General features: G+C 38.5%; 1 protein-coding gene across 2 annotated transcripts; it reads left to right on the top strand.

The window, feature by feature from the left end:
* The first annotated feature begins 626 nt into the window (after window positions 1-626).
* On the top strand, window positions 627-16,892 carry cers6 (ceramide synthase 6). 2 transcript variants are annotated; one of them, XM_041056498.1, is made up of 11 exons: window positions 627-1,023; window positions 1,812-1,917; window positions 2,019-2,149; window positions 7,670-7,727; window positions 9,684-9,734; window positions 9,832-9,924; window positions 12,358-12,486; window positions 12,799-12,905; window positions 14,321-14,477; window positions 14,599-14,622; window positions 15,865-16,892. In XM_041056498.1, exons 1-11 carry the CDS (start codon window positions 854-856, stop codon window positions 16,021-16,023), a joined length of 1,185 nt encoding a protein of 394 aa, XP_040912432.1. In that variant the 5' UTR covers window positions 627-853; the 3' UTR covers window positions 16,024-16,892. The 2 variants fall into 2 exon arrangements, with proteins under 2 accessions (XP_040912432.1, XP_040912433.1); XM_041056499.1 differs by lacking the exon at window positions 14,599-14,622.
* Window positions 16,893-17,109: the final 217 nt, after the last annotated feature.

The following is a 17,109-nucleotide window of genomic DNA, read 5'->3' as shown; positions in this document are numbered from 1 at the left end:
AGCAATGTAAACTTTAAATCAGTGCTGTTCAGGAGCACCATCCAAACTATATGTAATATATAGGGTGTCCCAATCTATTTATCCATATGCTATAGACAGATAAGCTTTCTGTTTCTTTCACTTAACAATAATAATAATAATAATAATAATAATAATAATAATAATAATAATAATAATAATAATAATAATAATAATGTCACATCACATGGGACAGCCAGTACTTTATATTCATGAAGTGCTACAAGGTCAGATTTACATCTACTGATTACTACATCAAGCTGTCAGTAGGTGGCATAGTTGACCAATCATGGTGTGGTCTTTCCTACATTGTTGTCGTATTATTTGTGCTTACATTTCCTCATTTCGCTAAAATTGATCAACGATCAGCTTGAATCTGGCTGCAATAATACATTCAAGTTGACGCATCACCCGGTATGCAATTTACTGTGGGATTCCTACCAGCAACAGATATGTAAAACAAATATCATTCGATATTCTTCCATTGTCCGTTCATAAGGGAACCTACTTACACTTTTAGGTTGAGTGTTCTTGAAAAAGGGGACGGGGTGGCAAAAAAAAAAGTGCTTTACCTTGATTACGCCGTGATATAGCCGGCACAACGTACACCGACTGTACTGCATGACATTTCAACGCACCAATCAGTTGCGGAGGAGCTGATTGAGTCTACTTCCCTACAGTGGAATAGCTGAGGGGAAACGGACGGACGGCGATCTCACACGGATATCTCATCATCAGCCGAGTCCGCACGGTCACATCGCTGTGAGAGACCTCCTGAAATACAGCGGGCCATCGATTTCTCTTTCTACCCGGTCACGGTGTCTGCTGCAGGGAGATGGCCGGTATTTTGGCGTGGTTTTGGAACGAGAGGTTCTGGCTCCCCCATAATGTAACCTGGGCTGACTTAAAAAACACAGATGAGGCAACGTTCCCGCAAGCCGAGGACCTCTATCTGGCGTGTCCTTTAGCATTCTGCATCTTTATGATACGACTGGTTTTCGAAAGGTGGGTCTAAAGCACATGCGATAATCCAGGTGGCTGAGATACGGTTTGTAATGTCGATGAAATGTTCCGGTGAGTGATGCAGCACACCCCGCTGTCCATGTTTCTCAGTCTGTTACCTAAACAATGGCATCTTATCTGGTTAGCCCACAAATCACCAGGGCAGACCATCCTTCTTTCTGCAGGCCCGCAGCATTTATGCGCTGTCTGCGTTTGATGCATTTGTCAGTGCACACACGGTGCAGCCAAGTTACCCTACCTGCCCAAATCCACTTACTGTCCTCTCAGCCCGAACCCAAATTTTCAGTAAAGCACCATGCTGAGAACAGACTCCTTTTTTGATAAACCGGGTGTTTGTCTTTTTTTTTTAACTCTACTGTCCCAGTTGTGGTAGGGTGCATGTTGCATCACCATCTCTCTGACTATAATCATCACTACACAGTAAGGCAGAAAGTCATGATAATCACAGCAATGCTTGTCATGCTCTTCATGCATATGTGGGTCAGGGGTCTGTAGGGAGTAGTGACTGAGGCCTTAACCCCACTAAACTCCCCACTCTTGTGTTGAATTGATCCCTGAATATACAGTGTGTTAATTAAAAAGTTAATATTATATGACAAACAGAATGCTGTTTGTCATATAATAGGACGTATAGGTGTTGAACCCATGTGAATTTATGTACATGCATGTGCCTCCTGACTACTAAATGCCATATGTCCACAACTCTAAATATGAATGATGCACCTATAATTTTGATGTTGATCAATGGTGTCCTGATCGTTTACTTGCAGGTTTATTGCAAGACCATGTGCAATGGGCCTGAAGATCCAAGCCAACGGGCCACAAAAAGCACAACCAAACGCTATCCTTGAGAAGGTTTTCACTGCCATAACCAAGGTAGTGCAAGTGTTCTCTTTGCTGCTATTTGTATCCCTGTATAATTTGTGCCTGAATGAATGGTCCATCTAACATATGGTGTGTTTATTTTATCTTGCCAGCACCCAGATGAGAAGAGATTGGAAGGCCTGTCCAAGCAGCTCGACTGGGATGTGCGGACCATCCAGCGCTGGTTCAGACAACGGCGCAACCAGGAGAAGCCCAGCACTCTCGCTCGATTCTGCGAAAGCATGTAAGGCAAATTATAGCACAGCATACATCTAACTTGGCTGCAAGCCATTCTCTCTGCATACAATAACGTCCAAGTTTGTGAAAATGAACTTTCACAGGCTTGCCTGATGCAGGTAGGTAATCACTGTGAACATCATATTGTTGGTTGGTGATACAGTTCTAAATGAAGACTGATTTAAATAAGCTGCACTGTATTACCACTCATCAATAACGCAACCATGACAGTAGTAAAAGCAGGTGTGATGTTCAGAGTGATAGATAACTTCATGCCAGCAAGTTTCATATATCTGCAAGTTCATTTTCATACTGTATGGAAATTAAGGGAAATAACATGGCTGCTTAAAAGCATATATTCACAAAAAATGTGTTTTACTTAGGCAAATGGTAGCAGTAATTTAAATGTGATTAGGGCATTAACAATTATTTTTTTCATTATCGATTTCATTCTTGAGTAACTGAAGTCATATATTCTATGAAATGTCAAAAAAATAGTAAAAAACAGTATATTCCAAGATGACATCTTTACATTGCTTGTTTTGCGAGATCGAGACCCCCAAATATTTAGTTTACAGTGATTAAAAAGAAAACTGAAAAACTGAAGTGGAAATGCTTCCTTTACCACCCATTATGAAGATACTTTGTGGTTACAGTTGTGGTTAACTGTTACCATCTCTTACATGCCTTAGGAAGATTGCATCATGAATGTTGGTGGTGCTGTGGGGACCAACAAACCCACTCAGGCTGTAATAGAGAACTGGCTAATCTGCAGCAGAGTGTTTGCCATCAGGGAGATTGTAGTTACTTAGCAGTGTGATGTTAAAGGCCAACGAGCGAGTGTGGCTGTCAGAGCAGAGTCATGTCTGACACCAGTAGAGCCAATCTGGCAGTTTGAGACACAGGGAGCCTCACATCTTCGGATCTGCCTGAGGCTGCTGCTCACTGAAGGACAGTGTTAGCTGATTAGACCACTGGACTCCTATTACAACCTTTGAGAGGAATCTGAAAAAGCAAACCTGATTTCTTACACACACGAAGAAAGCGGTTTTGTGCTTCTCTGGAATATGTACAGGCTTTTCAAACATGCTTATCAGGCATTCATGCTGTTTAAGCAACAATTGCGTCAAAGCCGTTATCTGCCTACAGCATAATTGACTGCAGATGACATTGGGCTTCGCAATAGTTTGGCCAGGTTGTCTGTCTCAGTTGCTTACGATGCAGTTCTCCAAATGGGGCTGGCTTCAGTCCTTCCAGCAGCGACTGCGCTCTAATTAGGCCCTCATGCACAGCTGTTGCAGACTGATAGTATTCTTTGTCTCTCAGTTGTCGGGATGGCTGATCTGTTGTGTATTCATTTCATTATGCAGACAGTATGTAACAGACACATTTGTTCCGGGAATAATGAAGACTCTGCATGTAGTTTGTTTACCACCTATTGTTACTGCCTCTCCTTTTCCCAGATGTACAGCAAAAAAAGCCCTTCCAACAAGTTCAAGTACTGATTCTTTTTTTAGCAAGTAACCTACAGTAGCCAGTTGAAACTGAAAGCTTTCCAAATAGGTGTTTTGCCATCGTAGCAAGAAACAATTCTAGAGACAAACCATAGAATGACTTTATAAAAGCAGAATTATTTTACCACAGTGGCAGAAGTTGTGTGTAGAAAAATGAATTATATTTAAAGCCACAACGTGAGACCAAATGAGAATTATGAACAGTTTTTAGAGTGTAGTTTTACCTGCGAACCCCTCTTCTCTTCAGTTTTCCTTAGTTAGGACAGGCTGCGGCAGGATCATGCTTTGATGTCCTCAACAGCCCCAGCTGTCTGATCCCATCTTCTTCCGTCCTTTCTCTTCTCTGCTTTCACTGAGAACAAAGAAATTATCATGAGCAAAAAATAATGCAATTCACAGCTTCTTAAGACACAGAGACAAGGTATTTTAAGACTTGATACCATCAAATATAGTTACAATTTTTTTTTATCTTGTAATATCTATCTTTGGCCTCAGTTAATATTTGATGTATGCTGAAATGGAATGGTTTTCAATGTGTTTTTAACAAATGTTTTATTGTAAGATAGACCATTCTCCCTTTTGCAATATATATATATAATACAACCATGTACAGTGGACCTTTTAAAGTATAGTTGTACTTTCTTGCTGAGATTTAGATGAGTAGATTTATACCACTCTTGTGTCTGTGAAGGGAATATGTAGCAGGAGCCAGTTACCTCAGCTTACTACAAAGACTGGACACAGGGGGAAACCAGCTAGCCTGGCTCTGTCCAAAGCTAACAAAATACATCTGAAGCTCACTAATTAACACACATTATATCTTTTTTGTTTAAACAAAACAAAACAACATATAAAACAACATATAAAAGCAATAAGTTGTGGTTGTGAGAGGTTATTTGCTGCATTATTTCTTGGCTGGGCTCAGTGACTTGCCTAATGTCACTGTGATGACAAGTCCATGAAATAGCTTGAAATATGAGATGTGGTGTATTAAATATCAGTGGATTTCCCAAAGTGCTAAACTAAAAATGTTAAACTATTCTTTTAAGTTAGTTTGTTGTATTTTTTTTAGGTGGGTGGACATTGCAAAATGTCAAATTCATTTCCATTGCATTTTATTGACAAGTAATGCCCTACTACTATACCCTCTAAATTTGTCACTCCTTTTCTTTACTTTCATCAGATATAAAACCAAAGCCTGCAACAGATTCTTAAAAATGAATTTAGGCATTTTACCTCTAGAGAAACATGCTGTTAATAGCACCTAAGTTTAGTAATATCCTCATTACTGTTCTTCCTCTAACCAATACGTAGGTGTATGATTTTCATACCTTTAAACAACACACCTCCCTAGAAGCAGCTCAGTAGACACCAAGCCGACAACTAATAAGCATGTTTGTGTTCGGCTCATGCTCATACGCATGCTGTGAGATGAGCCATATACATGTGCTCTTGAGAGAGGACAACCACACCCCTGTTTTTCCTTAAAATTAGTTGCAGTCTTCTGGCACCACATTAAAATAGTAAGCTTTTTCATTTGGCCAATCTGAAATCATGCCTGGTAATCAAACCAAGTTAGACAACTACAGAAAGATGAGAAGGACAGCTACTACTGCCTGAAGAGTAATATATCTGTTACTGCCAAGTTAACAGCAAAAAGGGAATGTATAAAGGCTTTTTCACAACTGAATTCTGATTAAAGTCAGACAGTCATGACTCATTGTTAAGCTGAACCATCTGAAAGCAAACAGCTGCAGTCAGCTGGTGCTCAGGCTACCAACCTGGAGAAGTGACAAAGTTGAATAAAATGAGCATGACCTGCTTTTCATCACTTTATTCCAAGGCTAGGTGCTACACTCAGAATAAAGCCAACCTGATTACTTAGTTTTTGATCAAATCAAAGCTGCCCCCCTACAATTATTTCCTCCCTCAGGCAATGTTCTGCCAAAGCAGGTGCTTTTGGTTTAATGGGAATCAGTGGATCTGTCCCAGTTTAAAACCCACAGTTTCATCAGATATCATGAAGGATTCATTAATGTATAATCAAGCTATTATGAAAGGATGGTGGGTTTTTATGTATCAAGACTCCTTACATAAACTTACTCTTCTAGTGTCATATAAATCAAAGTTTGTTAGTTGTTTGCAGGACCAGTTCATTATAACACATAACCCTAATTCTTTTAACCGCAGTTACTAACCAGCACTAATTAATTACAACTGACTACTTGCAGTGGCCCTTAGATAATTAAATTAAAAGCACATCATATCTCTACAACCCGTCTTTATCAACACTGTGTATGGAAAACAACTCAGAATGACAAAAAAACCATCTGTGCCTGAATTTGGGGAAAAAATCTATTCACAGGAAGCCGTTGTGAGTCATTGTGATTGTACATATATAGCAGCAATTCAGCAGCACTTGAAACAGACTCTTGCGGGTTTGATGAACCAGTTGCCATGCAACAGTTTTTACTGCGTGCCAGGTAGACTTGTCCAGTTAATTTGGTTTTACAATACAGTTGATCAAGCACAAAAAGCAGTTAATGACAGCTTCCACAGGCCACATGTTAACATGTTAATAATTTCTCCAGTATTCATTTAAGAGTGGCAGCTGATTATCTCGCACAAAAATCCACAGACTCGCTCTGTTGGATGTGCCTGAGCTGGGAAGCTAATATGGATTTACCCTGCTGTCTTTTTAAGTGTTTATGTCATGTTGTGTTTGGAGGCTGTGGCTGTCAAAATGCTGTCAAAAATCATACGTTCGATTTGAGGTCAGCTGGAACAACCACACGGCACAACCTGCAAAACCTGGTCTCACATGACAAGCTGTGCAGCTTCTGTCACAGCCATGGGAGTGAAACAGGGGCTTTGTTCCTCTTCCACATGTTTTACTCCATGAAACTATCACATGGCATTCAGAAGTTGAAGGTTACATGTATATATCTTAGAATATAAGCACCAATGGGAAAACATTTATTCTAATTGGAGACAAATCTGTCAGAGCCTGTGACAGCTCAAGAACACACAACAGGGGTTCTCTCATTCAGGCCTTGCAGTCAAATTTGCTTTTGTTCCCTGCATAAAGACATTTGCTTTTGTCTGATGCAACTTCCACAGTTATGCAGAAAGGGGGACTTGCTAGTTGGCCAGTCTTAAATCCTTCCTCCCAGTTGCTGAATGTTATGAGTTGGGTATATATTCTCATCTCCCTGCTCAGCAAGGCTTTGATCACTGAAGTGTCAGCTGTTGCAGTTTCGTCTCTGCCTGTAAGCTCAGACCTCATCATCACTTTCCCTGCCATTGTGTAGTTGTGGTTACTGTAAATTATGTGCAGGGTTATATAAAGCACAGAGCAGGCTGGGCTGGGAGTGGACACTGTGAGTGTCCCATTTTCAGTGAGTCACCCTGGACTGAAGATGTGGGGAAGCAAGAGGACTTCACACCACTTCAGATTTCTGATTACAGGCATTACAGCCACATAGTGTGCCGCAGTGGGATGCACCTGTAAACCAAACTACAGAAGTAGAATACAGTACAAGCTGTATTCACTTAGACATCCTCTGGTAATGTTTACATATTGGAATGTGTATTGTGTTTAATTACAGGATGTGATGCAGCTCCATTATTCTTAAGTAACTGGTCTGAGCTGATTAAAACACTTTGCTCCTCTCTCTAATCTACTAATTCGTTTGTGGCTTTAAAATTACTGCATAAAGCTTTAGATAGATTTTGGAAAAAAATGTGAAAAGAGAAAGAAAAGCCAAATGAAAGGAACAAATGTAAATTGCAAACACACTGCTTAGCTGAGGGCTACTTTTTTCACACCTGCAGTTTTAAGTTTGGGGTATGCCCAACACTTAGCCCCCGCTGGGGCAGCCAGATATACCCAACATTTTTCAAGGTTATTATATGCCTGACAACAAATTTTTAAGACTGAAAAAAAGTATGTAAATTATTCTAGAGCTTTCATTCTTGCTGTCATGTCTTATGTTTTTCTTTATTTCTTTCAGGTGGAGATTTACATTCTATCTATATATATTTACCTATGGAGTGCGTTTCCTTAAAAAGGTAAGTTTTACTTACAGACAAATGAGCACCAGACTCCTGTTATGACTGTTAAAGTTAGTATGAGTCATTGAGGTCAGAAGCCATTTTCCACAGATCAAAGAGTATGGAGGTTCATGGTCGGCATGAAAGTCTTGTGGTTTCTGAATACAATGATGGCTAGTCATGAGATTTGGAGATAAAAATGTAAGTTATTGTGTAAGGAGCCAAGTTTATAAAGAAGATTTTCAATACAGCCCAGTACAAAGAGTGTTCATTAATAATGGATCTCATAAGGATCTTTCAAGGTAAGGGGGAAGCTGCTGACAAATTAAGCACTTCTTATGATAAATAATGCCATCCACTAAACAGGCAATCCAGTTGGTACTCCAATGGTACTCAGTGATGATTTCTCTTTCTTTTGAACTGAATGTCAACTGCTGGAAGTCAATGTTCATACAGTCTGTACTATTACTGGATGTCAGATTTCAATAGTTACTTGAATTGGCACATCCCAGTGACTGTTGGCAAAATGGTAACAGCTGAGATGACTATAGTCCCTGTTTACAGCTACTTTTTAAACTTTCCATTCATTACAATTAGTCTTACTGTTCTGTGGACGAAATTACTATGTTATGGTTATATGGATACAACTGACCTCTCCAATCTGTGTGTAAATAGGTGTTTACAGTAAAATATGGCTTTAAAAAATACCTCTTGAATAATTTTATGCCTGTTTTGTGCCAGTGAAAAATGGCAACACTTGAACACTATGTGCCACTTTAGCTTCGAAAGTTAGCATGCTTTACACTTGATGTTTTATCTCTGTGTTTCAAATCTTTATGAATGGAATAACTGCCAATATACAACACAATGACAGTACTTTACTTTTATAACACTTGTAACCTAATTTTTGCCTGTAAAGTACAAACCAAGCAACAGCTGGTGTTTGCTTAATATTTTTTCTGGGACTAGCTTATCCTTCGTGTGGGTTAGCATTTGCAGCTAACGGTAGTTAGAGCATGTTAACCCACCTAACAAACATAATGCCAACTCTGAGATGTATTCATATGTATTTCATACATATATTCATGGAAAAAAAACATTAAGTAGTATAATCACCAGAGCAGAAGTTGAGGTAGCAGAAAGGGGAAAATCTCTCAAAGAAACAAGTTGCATGACAAAGCACTTTGTGAAAATAGTTCATTCCCTGGCAGTCCCTGCTGCAGGCTCCAGTCTCTGTGGGGTTTATTAATAGAGCAGGTCTGGAGAGGAGTGCAGAAGACATAAACTCAATGATGGGTCACTGTTTGCTTATAACACATTCTTTAGTATCACAGTTACAGTTTCTCTTTTTGTCCTCATATCATTATGTCATTACTCAGGACTTCATATGCGGATAAACCCCTTTGGTTCCTTGGTAATCCCGTTTCCTTGTACGTCAAAGTAGGGGCTGTAAGAAAATCTCTTATAACATTTGTTCAGTATTTTATAAACCACTTTGATTTCATTCAGAATCCATCAAGGGGATTATTCATTTTTCAGCTGTCACACTGATATCCATGTGTTAGATGTTAAATGACAAGGAAAGATTGAACTCCAGCTGTATGTGTGGGAACAGCGTAACACTGCATTGATGTTGCAGTTAATGGAGCCTGCTCTTTCTAGGTTTTATTGAAAGGATTTAAGCCAATTTTCCTTAAAAAATCTTTTGTTTGTTTTGGTTAATCGACAACATTGTATTATTTTTATGAAATACAACATATGAGATTTTGTCAGGGATGGAATACAAAATATTTGGCTTACTGTCATCGTTGTCCCTGGAGTTTTTACATTAAACTCTATCACAGAACTGTCTTAACTTTAGTAGTTTGATTTTCAGTTTTATGATATTTTATATTTCAGAATATAGTCTAGTTTTATTTGTTTCATATAGGTTAAAATGTATTTATTTGAAGTCACTGTTTTCATTTTCTGCAGACTCCATGGTTATGGAACACTAAAGAGTGCTGGTACAACTATCCTTACCAGGTACAAGTTTTCATGATACAGAAAGATGACTTGCATTACCTAAACTCCTACTTCTCAAATATGTATTTTAACCCTGTTGCTTTGTGTGTTTATGCAGCCACTGACTGGGGACATCCATTATTACTACATACTGGAGCTGTCCTTCTATCTGTCCTTACTCTTTTCCCAGTTCACAGACATCAAGAGGAAGGTAAGAGACATGCATTATGCATCTCTAATAACATGGACCATTGTTTGTTGAAAAGATCTACTGAAGGGCAAAAAGTGACACTTTTAGTCACTTTTTCATGCTGAAACCAGACAATTCTGTTCTGTTTTTGCCATGGAAGTAGTACTATCGCAAGCTATCTTGACTGTCTCTTTTCTAAGTGTAACCATGACTGCATAATATTTTTGCTTATGAAGATTTGCTCTCTGCCTCAGTGTTGTTCTCGCTGGTGTGTGAAATAACAAAACACTGTGGAGGTAAAAAGGATTAGCAGTTTTTCAGAACATTCAAAAATTGGACTCACAGTCAAACTTCATAAAAAAATAACTTTTTTTGACTTTCCCCAGACATTAGTTGGTGCAGAGTTTGTTTTGCTTAATTAAAGGCTTTTGTCTAGTCCACTCAGCAGATTACTTCACATATTAATGTAAATATATATTTAAAGAACTTGTACCTGTGGGACACATAATACAGAGGACCTAATTATCTTGCCCAGCCATACTTAATACTGAAGAAAGTAGATAAATAGATAATATAATAATAATGATAATAACAATAGGATGATAAAATAATCCATAACTGATACATACACACACACATACATTTACAAGTACTTACATGTAACTGTTATGTCTTTTTCATGTATTAACCAGTGAGACATAATGTTTAGTATCAAATGTCATTAACCATAAAGTTTATACTAGATATGTATTACGTACATCATATTGTAAACAGGGTTTGAATGGTCCATCTTGGTCAGTGTTTGTAAGAACTGAGATTCAGTTCCAGTACAAACATTCTTCATGGGCAACAACCAATTTCAACTCACTTTCTTTTTTGTATATGTACATATATATATAAAAGTGGCCACGTTTTTGGTTCATTAACTGTCAATTTGCATGCCTTCCAGCCATGAGCTTACTCCTGTCTCCAGTCCATCCCCAGCTCTGCCCTCTTCACAGCACACTCCACTCACTGCACTCACAGCAGCCCCCATGATGCCATGCTGTGTATGCCTTCACTCTGTCATCTCTTTGTTGACTGTTGGCATGTTGTCTGTTTTTGTTTCTCCTTTCAGTTTTTTCATGCACAGTACTACACTGAGGAGGTCATCTGCACCCCCTGCCAATTCCAGTATGTTCTCCCTGCACACTCTCGCCTTGCTTTCATTCTCTATCTTGCATCATTGCTCTTCCTTCTCATCCTCCTTCTCATTCTTTGGCTGGTTTTCTACTGGTTTTAGCCATTTTAAGCTGAGACATTTCAGTAGCTAAAGATTTGCTAGAGGAATGCTTCCCCATGCCACCTGTCTGCATCCTTAGTCACCTGGAGTTCCATTCAAAACATAATTGCTCACCAAGACGGGACCAAAGCTACACTGTTGTATATTTTGACGGGATATTTACTGTAGCCGCAGTAGTTATTGTTTTAGTACAAACTAAACAACCCAAGCGCTGTACTTAAATTTGTACATTACCTGAGTAGTTTCATTTCACGCCACTTTATACTTCCATTCCACTACAGCCCACAGATAAATATGTCCTTAATTATATTTATTCCACTATATTTATCTAGCATCTATAGTTACTTTACATATTAAGATTTAAATTAAAAATACAAAGCATATGATATTATAAAATATGATGTATTGTTTTAGATCAAACTAACCAATAGTACAGAAATTCATACCACAACCACTTATAACAGATAAGATTTAAGAAACATTTTCAATCCAGCACTTTAACTTGTAATGGAGTATTTTTACATTGTGGTATTACTACTTTTACTTCAGTAAATGATCTGAATGTTCCTCCACCACTTGCTTTTGAAAAATATTTTGAGATAGCTATGTTACAGTTTGACACAATGACAGAAGGCTCGGACATCAAGGATGTACTTGCTATATTTATAAAAGTGGTGATTAATCATTGTCTTGTCATAACTTTTTTATATCTTTTCAATAGCTTTGCCAATCACAGTGGCACATGATGAACATGCCTCACCAAAAGGTTTTTATTTTGGAAGACAATGTTCCACATAATAATCACATGCACGGCTACTAACTTGGGCAAAGCACATTTCAAAGTTATGGAAACATAAACATGTTTATGTGCTTCTTCCACCAGTTTTGAAAATATGCTCCCACACCATGGTTCCACAAATCAAGTTTATATTAGTCAGCAGTGCGGGCCTTGTCATTTTGAAAATACTGAATTTTCATCAGTGTAAACACACAAAGCCAGCATGTGTGCCCACAGTTAGTCATGTCCATTTTAGTCATGTCACTGTATCACATATGTACTGTACTACAAGCACTGGGTCTGTCCTGCATGCAGTGACTCAAACAGCCGTGGAGCAGTCTTAAATGTACTTTCTGTAGTCGTGTGACATTTCCTTGACAACTCTGTCCCCCAGGATTTCCTGATCATGTTCCTGCACCACGTGGCAACAATCTCCCTCATCACCTTTTCCTACGTGAACAACATGGCACGAGTGGGAACTCTGGTCATGTGTCTCCATGATGCAGCCGACGTGCTGATAGAGGTGAGGATGGGCGAGAGAATTAACTGCTGTAGATGGACAGATGGGCATATAGAGGCAAAGCTGGCTGGTTGTGTGGGTGGACTGTTTGGAATTTACATCTTCATCTGAATTCTCATATTCTAAACTCTCATGTTGTGAACACTCTCTCATATAGGTACAATGTTTTTCAACACACTCTTTAGGTTATGATTAGTTATACTCACAATAAAGCTGGAAACAAGAGTTTTCTAAATCTTATGCTGTCAGAAACATTTCAAGTTGTTTCATCATGATAAAAATGAATTGGTTTTTTTTTTGTTTTTTTTATCCTAGGCTGCCAAGATGGCCAACTATGCCAAATGTCAGATTCTGTGCAACCTCCTGTTTGCAATGTTTGCAGTTCTCTTCATAAGTTCCAGACTCGGAGTTTACCCTGTCTGGTATGTGTTATTCATTTCCCTGTGTACCATCGTTAGCATCCTTCTGATGGCTGGCTCTAATGAAGTGGTGTTAAAAAAAAGATCTGTGCCGTACATGTTTGAGTTTCTCTCCAATCACAAAATGCATGGCAGAGTTGAAAAGATGCTCGGTGCTTTTTTACTGCTTTCTCCACAACGGTTTGCAGTTCAGACACATCTCTGTGAATTTTGTTGCTAAGTAATAGTTACTATGGATACAGCCGCTTTAACCTCTCAAAGAAAGCCAAACAAATCAACAAATGAAAAGCAGATCATTATGGTTATTGCTTTATCATTGAAAGCAGTGTCTAGAGTTTCAGCTGATTGTCAAAACATCAAAGGGCTTTCCACTCATAAGGATCGTTTTGATTGTGTTGCCATTTCTGTTTTGAATTTACATTTAGTTGTAGCTAATATATCCAAATAGCTGTGCCAGAGAAAAGAGGCAGATTAAAAAACTTTAATTCATTTCCTGTGGCTTTGTTTTAGTCAGACATTTAAAAGTGTAATTGCAGTAGCTGGTGACTGGCAGTAGTAACAGGCCATTCTGATGATATTTGCAGAGTTACCACTAATCACTTTTAGTCCTTGAAAGTGTAGACAGCAGTCATCTTGCTGTCATCAGCAGTAGTGTTATCACGTATTTCACGAGTGAAGGGAGACATGTTTTAGTTTCCGTTTCAAGCATCCATAGTTGTCTGCTTTTCTCTGAGATACCATCAATACTTGGTCAGCACAAAAATGCTTTTTCAAGCATCTAGATTAAAGTTTGTTTAATAAGTAGGGCTGTTCTGACGAAAGCATTTGAGTAACACAGAGGCTTTTAGATTAGTCTATGCAGCATTTTGTGTTGTAGTTGGCACCCACTGTTCTCTGCCTTTGTATCCACACTGTAATATGATGATCCAACGCTACATTTTAGTCAGCCCCCACCACACTGGTAGTAAAGTTGTCATTACTGTAAAGCTGTTGCCATGGCTTCAGTATCTGATTCAGAGACAGCAAGAATTGGCCCAGGGATAAATCTATCACAGATCCTTTAAATTTTGATTGTATGTGAATAAGCCAGGCGATGCATCACCATTTTTCTCCTCCATTAGCTGTTTTTTTTATAACATTCAAATTTATTGCTGTACGTATATTATGAACAAAATGGTATTTCAAATACACACATCTATTTGTTCAATAAACGCATCATTAAAGACCAAGTGCTCCATAAAGGACAAAGAGCTGGAGCTCACCTCATTTCTTTTCCTTGGCTTCTGTTTGGTTTTATCTGCCTGTTCCTCAGGACACACAGTAATTCCCCTGCTCAAACATAGTGCTTTTATTCTTTGTGTTTTTCTAATTAAAAATGTTGTGTTAATTATCTCTCTCTCCCTCTGTTGCTATGGAAGGATTTTAAATACCACCTTGTTTGAGAGTTGGGAGATTGTAGGGCCCTACCCGTCCTGGTGGGTTTTCAACCTGCTTCTGATCCTGCTGCAGCTGCTTCACTCCTTCTGGTCCTACCTCATAGTGAAGACAGCATGCCGAGCCATATCCAGAGGAAAGGTGAGTCACTACATGCAGCTGTTCTCTGAGTCTTTCTACATAATCTTTCCATTTACAGCATGTTCAATAGCCACTTCTGACTTTCTCTTTCTATTCTCTATGCCAACCCACAACTTTCAAGGTGGGAAAATGGAATCCACTACATGTAAGTAGCCTCAAAGGGGAGCAGCTCAATCCACATGGTGTACTTTACATTTAGTTTGATATCATGTCCCTAGCAGCTGCATAATCATTTGCATTCATCATGATCCCTGATTGACCGCAACCTAATCACTGCATTTTTAGCCACACTAGCTTCATGGCTACGGGGCTGGCAATGTCAGTCAGCTGATCGGTCCACCACTTTGGTCCAAAGTGAAATATCTCAACAAATATTGGATGCATTGCCATGATGTTTGGCTCATACATTCATGGTCCCCTCAGGATGAATTGTAGCAACTTTAGTGATCTTCTGATTTTTGCACTTGCGCTATCATCAGGTTAAAATTTTGCTTTAACACTTTGATTTATAACCACATACCTGTAAAACATTCCCATCAGCCTTGCCTGTGCTTTCTGCTTAGTGCTAATTAGCAAATGTTAGCATTCTAACATGGTAAACAAAGTCATTGTTAGCATGCTGATATTAGCATTTGGCTCAAAGCAATGCCCTGTCCAAGCTCAGCCTCAAATAACCTTAGCATGACTGTGGAGTCCTATTTAAAACGTCTCATCATTACAATTTGTTGCACTTTTTTATTGGTCTTCCTGTAATTAAATGTCAATTTATTTCGTAAATACTTGTATTTGTATAAATCTACACCTGGCATGTCAAATGATATAATGTCTGGTGCTAATAAAGTGATTGTGTGATTGTCAGAAAATGAATTGAATGAATGAGAATAACTTTGGTAAACAATTAATCATTTATCACACAAAAAAATGCAAAACATTCACTGGTACCAGCTTCTTAAATGTGAGAATTTGCTGCGGTTTGTGTTTTATTATCTTTATATAACATCTTTTGGTTTTCAACTGTTAGTGGGTTAAAACAAGCTGGAATCCTGGGAAACTGCAATGGGCACTTTCCATTATTTTTTGACATTTTACAAATCAAAGAATTAAGCAATCAACTGGAAAAATAATCAAGAGATTAATCAATAATTAAAATAATAATTAGATATAGCCCAAATAATGTTATGTTTAGCTGTCTCCATATTTCAAGTTTGTAAATTGATTTTATGGTTTTTGCAGCTTGTTGCTTGATACTGATTGGCAGAACAGCTCCCCATCTGATATGCAAAAGCCCATTTGTAACACCATCATGCATGGCTGCCACAGATAATGAAACAGACAAGAATTTTAATGAGAAAAATCTAATCTCCAGCCATCCTTCTTATTTCTGCAGGTGTCTAAAGACGACCGCAGTGACATCGAGTCCAGCTCTGATGAGGATGACAGCCCCCCACCCAATCAGAAGCACCACAGCAGCGCCACCAACGGGACCAATAAAAATCACGGGACCAACGGCTACCTGACAGGAGCCCCGTATCCCGATGAACACTGATTTAGCTGATATCACAACACTGGAGCCATGCTACAGACACCATCCATCAATCTGTGTGTGCGTGTGTGTGTATTTGAGCGTATGGTGGAGATACGAACAACATAGCCTGTCTGGTACTGGAAGTTCTTACAAGATTTAAGTGAATGCAGTTTTGTTATCAATTTGATTCTTTACTAATTTCCTTGCGCAATTTATTCTCTTCATCTATATATTTGCATCAAACTGCACTCAGTGAGATATCAAAGCACTCCTATCAGTACAACCCACTCTCTGTTTAGCCGATGAATGACAGCATTCCACTTTATGGTGTAAGCATGCTACTTTAACATACAGTAGTCTGGCATACTGGAGGTGTGTTTTCTTTATGTTTGTGTCTTTCTGTGTTATTTATTTTTTATAAATATGTTTGCAGATGGTAGTCAGACATCCATATTCTACTTTGATGTCAGTGTTAAAGGTGAAATAATCTTTAACAACAACACAAATGTTTTTTTTCCACACCACACGTCACGAAGAGTATTAGCAAAATGCTGAAGACCTGGGTTTACTTTTAATGCTACACCCCCAAAGATTTGCCAAAACGATGACTGAGTTCGTCTTCACTCACAAATGGATTGTAACGTGAAGTTTACTCACATTAAAGAAAAAAAAAAAAAACAAACATTCTCCACTCAAACTGTATATGAGATGTCAATAACAGTATTATGTGTGTGCATCAGATATGGCTCGATGCTGTATTCCCTAACGAAGCATTTTGTTAAGTATTCTGGTACATTTCTGGTAAGCATTTCATTAAAGGCCATTTGCGCTCTTAGGAGGCAGACATGAGTTGTTTGAATTATTCAATAAAAAAACATGAAGACTGTAAATGTGCGTGGGTATGTTCAATACACTTAAAAAAGATGTTTATCAAACATCAAAAAATACACTTTGGAAATTATCACTGGAGCACCATAGATTAAGATTAATTTTGGCTGAATTCCATTTAGCTGCTCTCCAAATAATTACCTATTTTGTATTAGATTTCACTATTAGCAGAACCACGTTCTAATAACACAGCCTTTATACAGGGTTTACTCGCGTTAG

Source organism: Toxotes jaculatrix, chromosome 15, assembly GCF_017976425.1.
Source record: "Toxotes jaculatrix isolate fToxJac2 chromosome 15, fToxJac2.pri, whole genome shotgun sequence".
Taxonomy (NCBI): domain Eukaryota; kingdom Metazoa; phylum Chordata; class Actinopteri; family Toxotidae; genus Toxotes; species Toxotes jaculatrix.
This window is presented reverse-complemented; position numbering and strand designations above follow the sequence as displayed.